Raw genomic sequence first — 15,790 nt, forward strand, 5'->3', positions numbered from 1 at the left:
GGACTGTTTCTGACATCACACGCAGATGATGCCTTTCAACGTTTAAACTAAAGTTGCAGGGTTCACAGAGCGATTTTCAGTCTCCACCCATTTTCATATAAATAACCATCAACCAGCACTAAACTCTAAAAGTAGATGAGATGCGATTCAAATGTTGCCTTTCCTCTTTACAGTTTCATTGCCCCTTGCAAATGACTAACTTGTACATAAACAGAAGTTTGATTAATGTACTGATAACTAAGAGCCTTTAGAATGTAATTGGTATTGCCAACAGCGACGTAGCTGACCGTCAAACTATATTGCATTTCCCACGGTCGCTTGCTGTATTCCTACAGTCGCAAGAAGAGAACAAAATGGATGGCGTGGACAGCACAGCTCCCAAGGAAAGTCCGGTTGAGCAAGTTGCTGGTGGGGAGGAGGAGTGCTTGAAGGTAACCAGCTGATAAGACCGTTAAAACAAAAGTAATTTCTCCCTCAATAGTATTGAGGCGCTACCCCTAATCTCTTAATATCCCGGAGGCAGTAGTGTAAATTTCACATTTCTATGGTGGTTGTTGGGCTATCCATAGGACCAAACACTGTTCTTGTGTTTTCCAACAAATGCATTTGTGGGAAAAATATTTAGATATTATTGGTGAGGAGAAAATATAATTTTTGCCGATTTTTCTAAAAGGCAACTCAGCTGGAATAGTTGAGGGTTTTTTGTTGTTTTTAAAGCAAAATGTCAATCGATAGTGGGGGGTTGCCTCCAATATGGGGCCATCCATTTAGTACATACACAAAAAAAATCTGTCAACTTGACGCTTCCCCCCCTCCCTGTACGTACGCTTGACGCACCCCCTCGAATCCTATAGAACGGCCGATATTTAATCCACGCAGAAACGATAAAAGATGAATAATATTAACGTGTTTAAGCAAACAGTCCACCGCCGGCTGCATTAAAGAATTAAGTTGCGTACCTTGGCTACTTATTTTGCTGAGCTGCGTGATAGCTGCAGGTGGCACACAAGTGACACCTCTCCCACAGTCCCACTTCTCCCGGTAGTACTTGTTGTCTGACAGCTGAAGAAACTGAACTGTGGCTCATTTGAAGGCAAAAAGTTGACAAATTATTATCGAGATCCCCCCCCCCCCCGTTTCCTATGCATACGTACATTGTCAGTGTACCCCCCCATACGCAAGCGTACGCATTTGGGTTAACCCCCCCTCCTCCCTCCATGCGTACGTACTAAATGGATGGCCCCTATGGAATTACACCAAACTGCCACCCCACCACCTAAAACCCACGGTGTGTGTGCAACAGGTATTTGTGCGATGCCGCTGATGTGTGTATGTGTCTGCCCACAGGTCCGCTTTGCGGTGCTGAGTGGAGAACATGTGCAGCATGTGCAGCGGACGGCCGATTCAGTGCTGACGCTCACAAATTACCGTCTCCACATCGTGCGTGGCCGTCACGCCACCAGCGTGAGTGCATGCCCGTCACGTGCGCACTTGTCCATCTAATAGAGAACCGTCACAGTGGAGACATCCTTTTGGGTCTTATTTTTGGGACAAAACACTTGGGGCGGGGGGTGCAGAGATACGTGTGGACAAAGTACAGTAAAACCTTGGATTGCGAGTAACTTGGTCTGCGAGTGTTGTGCAAGACGAGAAAAAATTGTAAGTAAATATTCATTTGATAAACGAGCGAGGGTCTTGCAATTACGAGTAGTACGTATACGCTTTGTCTGCCGAGCGTCACGTGATCACAACTGATTTACGAGTGCTTTGATATACGGAGTGCTTTGGATTACAAACACGTTTCCGGAATGAATTATGCTCGCAATCCAAGGTTTTACTTTATCTGCTTTTACATGCAAACCTCACCATTGAAGCTTTTCACTAAATGTGGATTGGTTGTTGTGTGTTAAACGAATGTTCCTCATCAAGAGCGTATGTGGAGTATCTGAAATGGCACATTTTCTGATTAATGATGGATGTTAACAAAGATAACATTGAGTTTTACTCTCGGGTTATGCATATACCATCGCAAGCAATTGTACAGTGGGTATATATGTAATTTGTTTCCAGTTGTAGTTAAAGGGCAGCGCGGCACAATCTGTTGTTCTGTGCTCTCCTCACCCTTCGCCATCTTGCACTGAGCGGCTTTGTAGAGTATGGTAAAAGAGTGCTCACTCCCAGCACGATGCGGAGAGGCCCTTGTCCAGCAGTGGATTGACAAAACGGGACTGTATGGACACACGTTCCAGTTATCATTTGAAATGTGCAATATACACAAGGCAGAGCAGTTGTAAGTAAAAAAAAGAATGCTTGTCTGAAATGGTGTAGAAATATGCATCCGTTGGGAATATAGGTGAGCCATCGGCATTACACGGTGCCGAATATTTTGAAGTCATGCGTGCTGCATTGCTGCGGAATGTTGCGTGAACCAAGGTTTATGAATACAGGACAAAATGTGGGTGAGGCATAAAAAACCCCCCATCTTAATTCGTACACCACATCACTTGTGCTTTTTCTGTTCTATTTGAAGGCTGTTTTTACTTAAAAATACTGCAAATACAATTCTAAACAAGTAAGAGGGGAAAAGGCACTGCTAAGGTTATTGTTCTTGACCAACTGGTGGAATGTACACAGTTCAAAGATAAACACAGTGTGGGGGAGGCTGGGTAGCTTAGGAGGCTAATACATGTCAGAGCACTGAACCAGCACTGCTGTAATCCCAAGCTTGAATTCACGCCTGTCATCAAACAGGCTTCTTGTGCCGCAGTGAGATGATGGTCTCACCAATAGCTGCACACAAAAAAAAACCATTACAGTTTGCATGCAATTTGGCATATTCCAGTTAATAGTTAAATCGGTTTTATTGAAATTCTTTACGCATGAAAGAAATGGGTGCCCTCCTTGACATCAGAAGTGGTTCTTTTACGTAATCTTTCAGAGGAATTCCCTCGCACAGACTGTTACATGACTGATTATGAGAGATTTAATGTGATTGTCTTTGTCTCATGACATGATAGTGAAATATAATTGGGGGGAGAAGCAAACATACGAGTATATATATAACATAGTTGATGTGCTTCTAACCAAAAATGGCCCGTTGTTCCTTGCAGATTCCATTGCGATTAATTGACAGTGTGGAGAGCCGAGACATGTTTCAGTTGCAGATCACCTGCAAGGATGGCCGTGTTTACATGTACGTATTCCTACCAAAGTAACTACATTTAAAATTAAGCTTTTTCTAAGCTGAGTAAAATTTTGTTAAGCCCTTCCAATGTTTTGACGTAGTTTTAGAGGCGTAAATGTTTTCTTCCATACAATGTGACATTCTTTTTATCTTTGACTGATAAATAATCTTTCAAAGGTTTCTCTTTTGTTATATAATTGCATAACCTTGTAAAAACACATGATTGATTGCCTGCTAATGTAAAATTGCATTGCAAATAATGTATCTTAAATTATGCTTCAATGTATTCTTGAAATCATTGGAGCAATTGAACAGCTTTTAGAAAACAAGATTGCAAAGTAAAAAAAAGAGCTTTCAGGTCTGCTGCATTCAATAAGGTAAAGTATCTAAAAAAACAATTAATTGACTGATCTTTTAACAAATTGCATATCTGTGGTTGGGTTGGACTGCTGTGTTGCAGGTGCAGCCTGCAGACATTTGAGGAGTGTCAGAGTTTGTGCAAGCGGCTATCCAATATGGCACTGCTGCCACCTGGCTTAGATGGCCTCTTTGCATTTGCTCACCACGCCACGTGTCAGGACGGGGGTTCAGGTGATGGGCAGGCCACGCTGTGTCAGCCCGGTAAGAGGGCCACTGTTGCCTCCCATTACAGAAGTGTGTGCGTTTAACAAAAAAAAAGTTGTTATTACAACGGAACGTGAGCCCGGTACAAAACGCCGATCACAAAACGGAGAATGGGGGGAGGGGGGTGAACATAAACTCGGCGGAAAGTGACCCGATTTAGGCGAGACAGGGCCTGAATGAAGGGGGAAAATTGGGCTCATTGCCCCACCCAGGTGGGGATCACGTGCGGGTGCATTACAGTTTACAAACACCAAATAGATACGAAAAATATGACTAGATTGAACCCTTTCTGGCAATAAAACAGATGTTAAGATATTGAACCACCAAATAGACACCTTTTTTGCAAGGCATCAAGTCCACACATACATTTGGCAAAACATGCAAACATGCTCTGATAGTGTAACATTCTTATTTTTCATGTTTGATACTGGCAAAAAAAAAGTCCCATGGATATGAAGCTTTATATGCGGAAGGGTAAGGGGGAAGTTAACTAATACTGGGGAAAGGAAAGGGACGGGTGGGCTGGGGAACCGGGGGGAGGGGAAGGGGGGGGGGCATATAAAAAAAACACCTGCAAATAACATACTCACGACATATAAACTTCAGTACTAACGTCCCACAGCAATTCTCCGCTTCCACCCGTTCTCCGCCGAGGGGCGCACCCCCCCCCCCCATACACCCATCCCCCCACCTCCCGACCTTCTCACCCACGCACCTCATTTTAAGTTCCATAGGAAGAGGAACAGCAGTGCATGTTTGACTTTACACAGTAAATCTAACTTCAGCCTACAATCGTGCATGCGCCATTTATATTCGGGCATAGGAACAGGAAGTGAGTCATTCATTTACCAAATGTTTGATCAAAGGCTAATCTTTCTGTTTGCTGATGGAGAACAATTGCAATATTTCTACACCACTGCTGCCCTTGTGTTGTATACCTGTTGTATCTTGAATGAGCAGATCTTGAACACTTTCCCAACTGAACCTCTCTGACGTTAGTTCTGTCAGCTATAAACCGTTTTCATGTGAAATGATGGATCGCGTTTGTGTTACACTTGGGCGTTTTACAGGCGAACACATTGTGGAAAGGTTTCAGAATGAGGTGGAGCGAATGGGCTACGACCTTGAAAATGCTTGGAGGACAAGTGAGGTGAATGCCAGCTACCGTCTGTGCGCTAGCTACCCCCAGCAGCTGCTCGTGCCTGCTTGGATCACTGACAAGGAGCTGGAGAGAGTGGCCTCCTTCCGCTCGGGCAAGCGAATCCCTGTCGTCGTGTACCGGTAAGAGCCTTGGGATGTTGCAAGAGGACTTGTTGTCCTATTGAGACCTAGAAGTGTCTGAATATATTTATTATCATGTTGGTAATGAAATGCCTAATACAGTGTGAAATTTTATTTTTTTGTAAATTGTATACTGATACGAATAGTTGCATTGGTAGAGTAAGGTCACTATTTTTTGGGTCGGTCATTTTTCAGAAAAGAAATTTGATTGCTGCAATTTAAATGTCCGGAGTTGTAATTTCAATGATTGATACTTTTACTCTGCTGGTGAATTTATCTGTAGCGGTTGCACGACTGTGTATGATAAAATGAAGTGTTTGGTTCCATTAAATTTACTGACTTGACACTGTATAATGTGCTCATTTTATTTGCTTTGCACGTGCTCACGTGTGTGCAGGCATCAGCACAATGGGGCTGTGATAGCACGCAGTAGCCAGCCAGAGGTGAGCTGGTGGGGCTGGCGGAGCCCAGAGGATGAACACCTCATCCAGTCAATGGCACGCGCATGCGCCCTTAATAAATGGGAGCCAGGGGGCGGTGGCACTGGCAGCAATGGCTATGGCGCTGAATTCAGCTCTCTTCAGAGTGAATATGGTGAGTGCTAAAGTCCGAACAGGAGCCGTTTGGCCTTATAGTGTGATGTTTCAGAAAGTGTCCTGTCATTTTAACAAATTAAATCCATTGTAAAACTTCTAATTCGTCTAGATTATATTCTTAGCTCTTTCGGTAAAGTCACGTTGAAGGGAAACAATAAAATAATAAATTATATTTAAAACAATAAAAATTCTCACGACGTTTCGACCATAACACAAACGGTCATCATCAGGTGTGAAAACCAACGGCCAGAAACATTTGAAAGAAGTGGCGGTCCGCATATATTCATTCATTTATTTCGTCTGGGCTGCTTTTATTTTTGTGCGAGCTATTTTGACATCACTCGTTTCAATAAGTCGTCTATTGAGAAACCTCGTTCTTTAATGCAATGATAATTACGTTCCTGTTTGTGGCTGTGAAAAGCTTTGCAAGAGTACTGTGAATGTTATGTTGCAGAATTGTGTTATTTGAATCAATGTTAATGTGCATGGTATTTATATCTTACATTACCAATTGGGAGCTTTTTTCAGGATATCCACTACCGTGTGCTATGGGAACCAGAGGATCTAATGTCAATTATTATCCTGGGGACAATGTTCAGGGCATATGAGGATAACTCATTCAGAGTTCCATTGCAGCTGCATATTTTACTGAATGATGATCGATGCCCTCAAATGGTATTTGTGGTAGAGAGCATCCAGTTGACGAGATGTCATTCAGTTTCGAGGACAACTTTGGATACTTATGGATTTATGTTTTGAAATTTTCTGGGCCTAGTTCACGTGCATATTTGTACATTCCTTCAGCACGGGGTCCTTTGTGCTATTGTGAAATGGGAAAGGCATAGGTTAATCCTTGGAGAATGGCATAAGCCGAGGGCTTTTAAATAGTTAGACGTGTACTTTTCATTCCTTGGCTCCTGCTCCTAGATGGCATGCTTTTCCCATTGCCCAAAACAGAAACATCCCAGGTGCCTGCCGCCCAGTCGCTGCTCATCATGGATGCCCGCTCCTATCCAGCCGCCGTGGCCAACAGAGCCAAGGGGGGTGGCTGCGAGTGCCCAGGTGCGGACACATTTGTAGGATGCACAACGTTTGTGGAGTGGAAAAAATATCTGTGCTGTCTATAACTTTATGCTTATTATGGTGCTGGCTACTTTGTGTGTTTTGAGCATGTTCAATTGTGGATGAGTGTCATGCGGTTGGTTTTTTTACGTTCTTGTGTTCAAATTTGAGAAAATAAGCTGCAGCTATGAATGTGACATAATTTGGCACTCTTGCATATCCTGCAGAGTACTACCCAAACTGCGAAATTACTTTTATGTCCATGGCGAACATCCACTACATTCGCAAGAGCTTTCAGAGCCTACGCACCCTCTGTTCCCAACCGCCAGATCCCAACAGGTGAGAAAGACCTATCTCCTGCACCACGAACTTGTGTATGACATTGAATAATAGCTTTTTTTTATGTACACACTCATTGTGTATGTTTCTGTAAATATTACTATGCCACTCGGGCTATGTATTCACACACGGGCACATTTGAAATATATTTTCTTGCATAGGTGCGTTGTTGTCCTGTGTGTGTCCAGTTTAAACAAAATAAATAAATATATATATACACACATGTATGATGTATTCAGCTGGCTGTCGGCTCTGGAGAGCACACGCTGGCTTCAGCACCTGTCCCTGCTGCTCAAGGCTGGCTGTGCTGTAGCGGGTGCGGTGGCCGGGGAGGGACGTCCCGTGCTTGTTCACTGCTCCGACGGCTGGGACCGTACCCCGCAGATTGTGGCACTGGCCAAGTTACTTCTTGATCCCTACTACCGTACTATCCAGGCACGTGCATTGCGAAACACTCCAGCCCCATTGCATTCAGACTTCTCTTCTCGTGCTCGCGTACGCGGTGGATAAATCCTGGGCATGAAAATCCAGCTGCACGAGTCGGGAGACCATGTGGTCTTCTTTAACATTGATCAAGTCGGTCCCTTTTAGCCTCGCATGCTTGAGATTCTTTAACTACGTTGACGTGAAACGGACCGAAGAGCAACTAGTTAAGTATAAGTCATTTTCGTATTGCTGATTTTAAGATGACTGAGCAATTCTTAGCTAATCTTACACATATATGTATCCAGTGCTTTAGTCCAAGGTGCTTTAAAATAATGATACAGTTGTACATAAGATTATAGTAGGTTATTAAAAGTGGAGGTGTAGTTATGGAGACAGGTGGTGGGAGTGGTTAAGGAGGGGTTGGGGTAGGCCTGTTAGTGGCTGGGGGGTGCGGACCGGGAGTAGGGATGGGTTGTTTTAAGGGAGGAATGGAAGTGGCTCTGCGAAAATGATTGTTTTAAATGCTGTGGGAGTTTGTTCAAGTGAAGGGGAGCAAGAAAGGAAAACGAAAGAGTGTGACTGGGTGCAGGGCGGGGGAAGCACAGGGAGGGACGGTAGAGATTGGGAGCGTAGAGGTTGGGATGGGAAATAGTAAGATATGACAGAAACAAGATAAGGTGGTGCAAGACCATAGAGAATTTTATAGACTGGAGAGAGAAATTTAAACCGACAGCAATAGTAGACGGGGAGCCAGTGGAGTCAGGAAAGTAGAGCAAAAGTGTGCGAATTGTGGAGTAGGTTAATAATGATCTGGGGTGAGGCATTTCGCATCTGTTTGAGAGGAGGGAAGACGTAGTAGGCAGGAAGGCCGAGAAGAAGCTGGTGGCAATTAACCTGACATCGGGATCTCTGGTGGTTAACATTGTGCCACTTGTACGCTGTGCAGGGGTTTCAAGTTCTGGTGGAGATGGAGTGGTTGGACTTCGGGCACAAGTTTGCGGACCGATGCGGGCACGGAGATGGCTCCGAGGATGCCAGTGAGCGCTGCCCCGTCTTCTTGCAGTGGCTCGACTGCGTTCACCAGCTGCAGCGCCAGTTCCCATGCTCCTTTGAGTTTAACGAAGCTTTCCTTGTGAGTTTTTTTTCCCCAAGCCACACAACATCATTCCACCTTGGCTTCCCTTTTAACCCCCACACATCCTTAAGAATTCTTGTCGGTGGAAATTAACACACGGCGATTTTACATGAGAAGGGTCATTTATAGAATGTTTCTTGCTGCGATGTTGTCAAGTAACTCTATCCAAGTGGGTAAATTTAACTATACAGATAGTCCCCGAGTTACGATGGTCCGACTTACGATATTTCGACCTTACGATGGCGATAGCGATACGACAAAAATTGTATGTATGATACGTAGCTTTAGCGATTTCATTTTAGGGTCGCCACGATACGATACATACGTTCAATGCATGTTAAAAGTTTTTATAGCAGATAGGATTATTTCCTGGTAAAACTTTATATTAAATTGCATTTCATATAGGTAGGCTAAGAATTTCACCTTGTTTTTTTTACTTTACATTTTACTGTGCAATACAATTTTGTAATTAATAAAAAGCATACAGTATATAGTTTATACAGTAGGGTACTGTAAATTGCTCTGTTTTGCTAAATTATCACCATTCTTTAAGACTCCTGGGTAGGCTAGGCCATCTTCGACTTTCGATATTTTGACTCGCGATGGGGTCGTCGTAAGGCATCTCCATCGTAAGTAGAGGACTACCTGTAATGTTCTCTGCTTATATGTAGCACCAGCAAGAGACTTGTATAAACTCGCTTAATAAGCTACCAACCACAAGCACTGCTATGGAACACCCCTGCACGCAACTGACTTGCCATCAAACATTTTGGCTTAGCCATCGAACAAAGACGGTCACTGCATTGTGCACTGCTTCTGTGGCCATCCGGAATGCTCTTCCGATATTAGGAAGCCACTGGAGCTATGCACTTTTAAATCTAAATTGAAAACTGATTCCTTTAGAACTGCTTTTTTAAAGTTTTGTTATCTTTACCCCGCACCTCCGATTAGCATTGTTGGCTACGTATGGTGCGAAAGAAGTTCAATTTATACATACATACAACTGTCATTACCGAGCTAAAGATCATTACATTTTTACCAAATGTTCTGTTGCATTTATATATAAAGTAACAGTATATTTTGCTGTTTGTTTTAATGTATCGAAATGTATACATTTTTAACGTGTTATTGCCTGGTAAAATTCTCTTATTTATACTGTACGGCCAAATAAAACTAAATATAGTCGACACTCAAGGAAAATATGAAAGTGCCTTCGTTATGCGTCTACCAAAATATATTGCTTTGCATCGGCCAGAATTCTCGCGCGAACACTGATGCGTATGTACACACGTCTGACACGCATCCGTGTACCTGTGCCGGCCTGCAGGTGAAGCTGGTGCAGCACACGTATTCGTGCCTCTATGGCACGTTTATGTGTAACAGCACACGCGAGCGAGCAGAGCGCGGCACAGCCAACCGCTGCTGCTCCGTGTGGTTGCTCCTGCGGCCTGCTAACAAGGCATTCACGAACTTGCTGTACACCCCGGGCTCTGACACGGTATTTATCATTGTCACTTAATATTTATACTAAGCCTCCCATGCAGTAATTCTCGAGGCACCCTGTAGCAAGGGGGACCCATCGTGACTGTATTCGCTCTTGAAGCGCAAGGTGAATGCAGCACTGGCCAGCAATGGGGGAAGAATTGCACTTTTCGAGCAATGGCAGGTCAAGGAGTGTGGACATCAGATCCAGATAATGTCCTCTGGACAGTCCGGTCCCTTCACCTGATGAAGGCCACTTGTGTTGTGGCCGAAACGTCGTGATTTTTGTAATTTTATTTTTACCTACGTGACTTTACCGAATAGAACCAAAGCGTTATGACAAGTACTAAATAAAAGTCCATTGTGTGTATACAGTGCCACCTGCTTCCTCTGCCACTTCAACATTTACGATTGCTCCACCGCCGCCATGCCCTCTGTGATGTGCAGGTGCTGCGGCCTGTCTACCATGTGCGGAGTCTGCTGCTGTGGTCAGGAGTGTACCTCCCAGAGCCTTTTTCTGCCGGGCCTCCTCCCCGAGACCTTCCACCGGCGCCCCCTCCCACCTTCCCATTACCGAACCCCAAAGCTGAAGAGGGGCCGCACCTGAGGTGTGTAGATTTCTATCTCACACCGTTATCTCAGATTTCTGTTTTTATTGTGAAGCCTGTACTATATTTCCGAATCTTTCCGCTCTGTAAAGGAGTATCAGATTGTACTACTCTAATTACAACAAGGTTTGTGTATGTTCTGACATTTTTGTTTGCCTATGGCCCTTTTCCCTCCAAATATAATCGGCACTCGTATCACGACAAACCCAAATAATTAGTTAGCTGTTTTTCACGTCGGACCATGCTTCACGCTGGTCAGCGTCATTATATGCTGGTAGTTTTTATGCAGCTGAGCCCGGCCTCGCATTTATCGGCCGGTTGCAGGTTGTCCAAGACGCGCTCGTTTGAGGACCTGCCGTCAGCGACCGAGGGGGTGGCCCAGGGGGGTGGCCCAGGTGGGGGGCGACGCCTCAGCGACCCGAGCCTGCAGGGCCTGGGCCTGCGCATCGACCGGCGCGGCTCCATGGAAATCATCAGCTGCGTGTCGGACACCCCAACCGAAGATGGCCTCCTGGCGCAAAGTGAAACGTTCGCATGCGCCCCCTCGCGTGACTCGGGCCTCGAGGCCTCGGACCCTGACTGCGCGCCAATATGCAGCGGTCACGAGGCGGACCACCATAGGAGAGAGCGCACGGCCGCCTCGGATATGCACGAGCACAAGCCCTTGGTGAACAAGGTTGGATTTGAACTGGATGCAGTGGCAAAGGCTGATGGCTCTTTGGGGAACACGTGTTGGTGTGATTCTGGTGTTTCTTTGCAACCGGCAGTGGGACACAATATGCACGGTAAAGTGAGAAAGCAAGCTTCACATTGTGTTCAGTCTCTTAACAGGATCAATGTCCCACACGAGTTGCTTGGAGAGTTTTCCGCAGAGCAAGCTTCTGAAAAGCTCGACTTCGCACAGACTGTTATCCACAGTGCTTCATCTCCTGCCGTGATCACGTGGAGTTCTGAGACCTGTGGTGCAGGAACAAGCCACCCACCAGACAAAAATGGTGATGATGACCTCGCTTGGGTCGACGCTGATCTGGTAAATAGCACTGTCAACTCCCGCAAAGAGAAGAATGATTCTGGAATGAGTAATGGGCACTGTGAGAATGTCAATGGTAATTCAGATTCTGTGTCCGCTGAAAAGTCTCCAGTTCAGCCCTCTGCCTCTCAGGCTGTGGAACAAGGCATGGTGCAAGATAGGAAGTCCGTCATGGAGAGCTCAACTGAGACCATCACAGATGAAGTACAGACAGAACAAGAACTGAGCAGTGACAACATCTGCGGTCAGAACCGCCAGGGAGTGGTCATAACCCGAGATATTCGCAGTGCACAGGTCTGCTGTCTGATGCACAAGTTGAAGTCTGTTGATCTGGATGCAAAGGATAATTTAAGGTCCTGCAAAGGTGTTAAATCCAATGGGTTGAGAAGTGTAGAAAGACGAAAAGCCTGCCTAGCCTTAGGTACAGCTGGCAGCATGAGCAAGTCTTGTATTAATGGGGAGCATAAGCAAAAGCGAGGGCGGAGGCGAAATAACTGTGGAGCTTGCAAAGGAAAGTTTGCTCTTGACCGGGCACACAGAGCAACGGAGCAGCCCAGGCGATGCAGGGCTGGAAAGCTGTGTACTATTTGCAGTTTGACAGAAATTCAAGCTTTAGAGCAAAGTAAACAAGGCATTGAGAAAGACATTGGTACGACAGTTGCTGTTGACATGGTGCCGTTATCCTGTGGAAGGCATTTGGCAGATATTAAAAGGAATCGTGTACGTTCCAAGCCCAACGATTGTTCAGGAATGTGTCCTCAGGCCAACAGCTCTGTAGGACCGGGGCCGACTCAATTTAGCAATAGACAGAACCAAGGATGTGCGGACTCGGGTTGGCCTCTAACAAATGGTGATGCAGAGCAGGAAAAGTGTACTGCATCCGTTCACATGAAAAATACAAATTGCGAATCGACCATTCCCATTAACAGTGGACATCATCAGTGCACGCATCATAAAATGGGTAGTAGGTGTGTTTCTGTCAACAGTAGCATTGGGAATGACTGGATTCAACTTGCGGATTATGTGCCTCACATGGGCACAGACAGAAGACACTCCAATGGTGTGTGCCACCCTTCAGCTTGCAGCTCCATTAACTCTGCCTCGGAAAATTTCTTGTACTGCGGCTGCTCTGCACGGCAAGGTGGAGCGTTAGAAAAAAATGCGGCGCACCCAGTCCAGCATTGTGACAATGTCACGCGCTGGTCCAGAGCATCTTCAACAATGGCAGCAATGACAACGGTGGTTGCATCGACCACGGCCACTGAATCTTGGCCTGGAGAAGAGAAGCAGGAAGCTGAAGACGAGGAAGGCGAAGGGGATCCAGATGGCTTGCCCTGCGCACCAGACCCTGTGCAGCGCCGATTGCTCCAGATGGACGCTCAGCACCGCAGAGAAACGCTGCTACTTCGCCGCGCTCTGCAAGAGCTTCGGGCTCAGCTCAGCGGGAGGCAGCGGCAGCAGCTTCTGCAGGCGGAGCGGCCAAAGCTGGACATGTCTGGTGGGCCCGACAGGAGGCAACCCGAGTGCCCTGAGGAGTTGGTGAGTACATTGCCACGAATGCTCAGTGGAGTTATTGTGTGGGTTTTCCACGCTTGTGGCTGCGTAGCTCAACATTGTGTTTTCGGGTTGTGTCTTGTGCTGTTTGGCATATCTAATGCTTTGCTTCATGCGCTGGGAGTCTCTTCAGGAATTTAAACCGAACTATTAAGTTCCTGAAGAAACTCTTGTCACGTGGAGTGACACGTCAGACATCATTCCGAAACAACACACGGTACAATCCGAAGAGCTATAGAGTGCTCAGTGGTACTTTTGTATTGTTAGAAATTTAAGGTGCTAGCCTTTTTATTTACAAATCGCAATAACTCTCCCTCCACCACCCAGAAAAAAAGTTCACTTGCAATGTACAAGAATGTAGCTCATCCACATTGCTCCTCGCCCCCCCCCCCCCCCTGCCCGGCCACCCATAGATATAATGGAAGCAATATTTTAAATGTCATGAAATGTCCTGTAAAATATTTGTGCATCTGGTGTGCATGCTGTGTGTATCAGTCTACGATTTCGGACCTGGACAGCGAGGTGGAGTCGGGTCCGCTGTCTCAGTGCAGTACTGGGATGGTGTCGGAGACCAGTTGGGAGCACATCGACACGCATGATGGACATCAGGTGCCACCTTTGTAAAATTCGCATTTTTTGTGACCTTAAAAAAAATATATCTGCTCTTGATCGAAATTAAGATGCACTGCTCATTATATCGTGTATCTGATGTGGCAGTTTTGTTTAATTATATTTCCAGCGAGAATGTCGCGACGTTTTATGTAATTTAAATACAGCCAACTGCAATCTTGCATATAGCGGCAATAATATTTGCCCGTTGCTCTGTTTGTGTGCAATGGCAACGTAGGTGGCAAAGCTGGTGCCATCCCAATGTTACAGCTGCGAGGGGCCCGTCTGGCTTCAAAGCACGGAACACTACTGCAGGTGTGCATTGCCATTGCATTGCATTGGTCATTGCTATGTCACGTGCTGTAAGTCATGTGGCTGACATGAGTTGACCCCGCAGACATTTGCGTGCCAGATTTGAACAGTCTGTGGAAAATAATTGAACCCAGTGTCCTGGACTCGTTGAATTGCCCGGGCAAATAGGGTACAAAGGCAACGGCTGATCAACAAGCGGTGTCCAATATGTTGCTTGTAAATCTGATCATTTTACATATTAACAGTTATGCGGTATTCTGCTTAATCGAACAGTTAAATCTTCTAATTATAGGCCATATTTAAGTGAAAATGAGATGCAATAGTATCTATGATTTATGAACTCATGCAAAGCTTACATATTTGTGCTTTTGCATCCCAAGGGTAAAATTAATAAGGCATTTTCTCGGTCCGTTGATCCAGCTTCTGGCTGTTTGCGACAGTCTTGTATGGCTTGCTTGGGTTGGGAAGCAAAACTAACCTCTCATTTCCAAATTATTTAACTTTGAATATGTACATTTGTTAAGCTTACCGCTTAAGTTAATACTTTGGTTAGTTTTGGATAATTTAAATTGCAATTGACAAATAATCTAACCTTCCCTTACTGTTTATTACTTGCATGAAGATACGTAATTATGCCCAACAGTAAACGGAAATTTAGTCAACAGTTGTGTCCAATGGCTGTCTGGATTAGGAGTTTCTGCAACACCATTAGTGTTTATCGAGGTTTTTTTTTGATAACTGAAATTGCTTGCTCACCAAGGTTTCAGTAGGGCTGTTTGTGTGTGTATATATCCATGTCTTTGTCTCCTAATTCTGTCCTGTCTGCCTTGTCAATGTGCCCTGATTGCAACCGATAAGGCAGTGACATCAACGTTTGCACAAAACGCAACATTCGCTTATTTGGTTTCATGGTTCGTCAAGTCCAAAATGCAATCCAAGAAATTACATCACATAGCTACGAACTGTTTTTTTTTTGTCTGCTCTTATGTTTCCATGTTGCAAATCTTAGCACTCCGCATAATGACAATTGGTCGGTGGGCCTAGGCTTCAAACAGTATGCAGTGATTCATATCGCAATGATACCAAAACTTCCTCGACAATCCTCCTGAGCTCTCGATTCCCCCCACTTGCAGGGATGAGGACCTGTCTGCCCAGTCCTGGTGAGCTGTTATTCCTTCCATTTCTTCCTCTCATGCATGTGCTCCTTTGTGTTGCCTGGTTTTTTCTTTCTCTCCAAAGCTCAGCCTTGTATGTTCATGCTTTAGAATGTGTGTACAGTTGATGTGGTGTTGCAATTTTTTTTAATCCAGCACAACCAGACCAAGCCAGTTTATGCTGGTGAGTTGTATGAAAGGGCACATTGGTCTGTTTACTGTATTCTTAGGCCGTGTTTTATTGACCCAAGGAGATATTTCATGCTATGTTAAATATTTTTTTAAACCAATTATTTGACAGTTTTAATACATTTGTATGTTTTAATGTAGTTGTGTTTGTATTGTCTACTCAATATTTGTTTTATTTTAAAGCACCTATACATCCATCGAAGTA

The 15,790-nt window shown here is 45.0% G+C and overlaps 1 protein-coding gene across 8 annotated transcripts in view; it reads left to right on the forward strand.

Moving 5' to 3' along the window:
* Nucleotides 1–15,790, forward strand: part of LOC116939148 (phosphatidylinositol-3,5-bisphosphate 3-phosphatase MTMR3-like) — a 50,992-nt gene that overhangs the window by 31,559 nt on the left and 3,643 nt on the right. For 7 of the 8 annotated variants that reach the window (XM_032947198.2, XM_032947197.2, XM_032947202.2 and 4 more), the window contains exons 3-18: nucleotides 336–431; nucleotides 1,348–1,464; nucleotides 3,111–3,193; nucleotides 3,645–3,805; nucleotides 4,879–5,089; nucleotides 5,487–5,683; nucleotides 6,643–6,747; nucleotides 6,975–7,086; nucleotides 7,326–7,521; nucleotides 8,459–8,644; nucleotides 9,975–10,145; nucleotides 10,577–10,737; nucleotides 11,062–13,306; nucleotides 13,817–13,930; nucleotides 14,169–14,245; nucleotides 15,376–15,402. In XM_032947198.2, coding sequence (XP_032803089.1) covers nucleotides 336–431; nucleotides 1,348–1,464; nucleotides 3,111–3,193; nucleotides 3,645–3,805; nucleotides 4,879–5,089; nucleotides 5,487–5,683; nucleotides 6,643–6,747; nucleotides 6,975–7,086; nucleotides 7,326–7,521; nucleotides 8,459–8,644; nucleotides 9,975–10,145; nucleotides 10,577–10,737; nucleotides 11,062–13,306; nucleotides 13,817–13,930; nucleotides 14,169–14,245; nucleotides 15,376–15,402 — 4,259 coding nt within the window. The remainder of the gene's footprint in view (nucleotides 1–335; nucleotides 432–1,347; nucleotides 1,465–3,110; nucleotides 3,194–3,644; nucleotides 3,806–4,878; nucleotides 5,090–5,486; nucleotides 5,684–6,642; nucleotides 6,748–6,974; nucleotides 7,087–7,325; nucleotides 7,522–8,458; nucleotides 8,645–9,974; nucleotides 10,146–10,576; nucleotides 10,738–11,061; nucleotides 13,307–13,816; nucleotides 13,931–14,168; nucleotides 14,246–15,375; nucleotides 15,403–15,790) is intronic. The other variant, XM_032947204.2, reaches the window with a different exon arrangement.

Source organism: Petromyzon marinus, chromosome 5 (assembly GCF_048934315.1).
Source record: "Petromyzon marinus isolate PM22_M1 ecotype Great Lakes invasive population chromosome 5, UKy_Petmar_22M1.pri1.0, whole genome shotgun sequence".
NCBI classification, from domain to species: domain Eukaryota; kingdom Metazoa; phylum Chordata; class Hyperoartia; order Petromyzontiformes; family Petromyzontidae; genus Petromyzon; species Petromyzon marinus.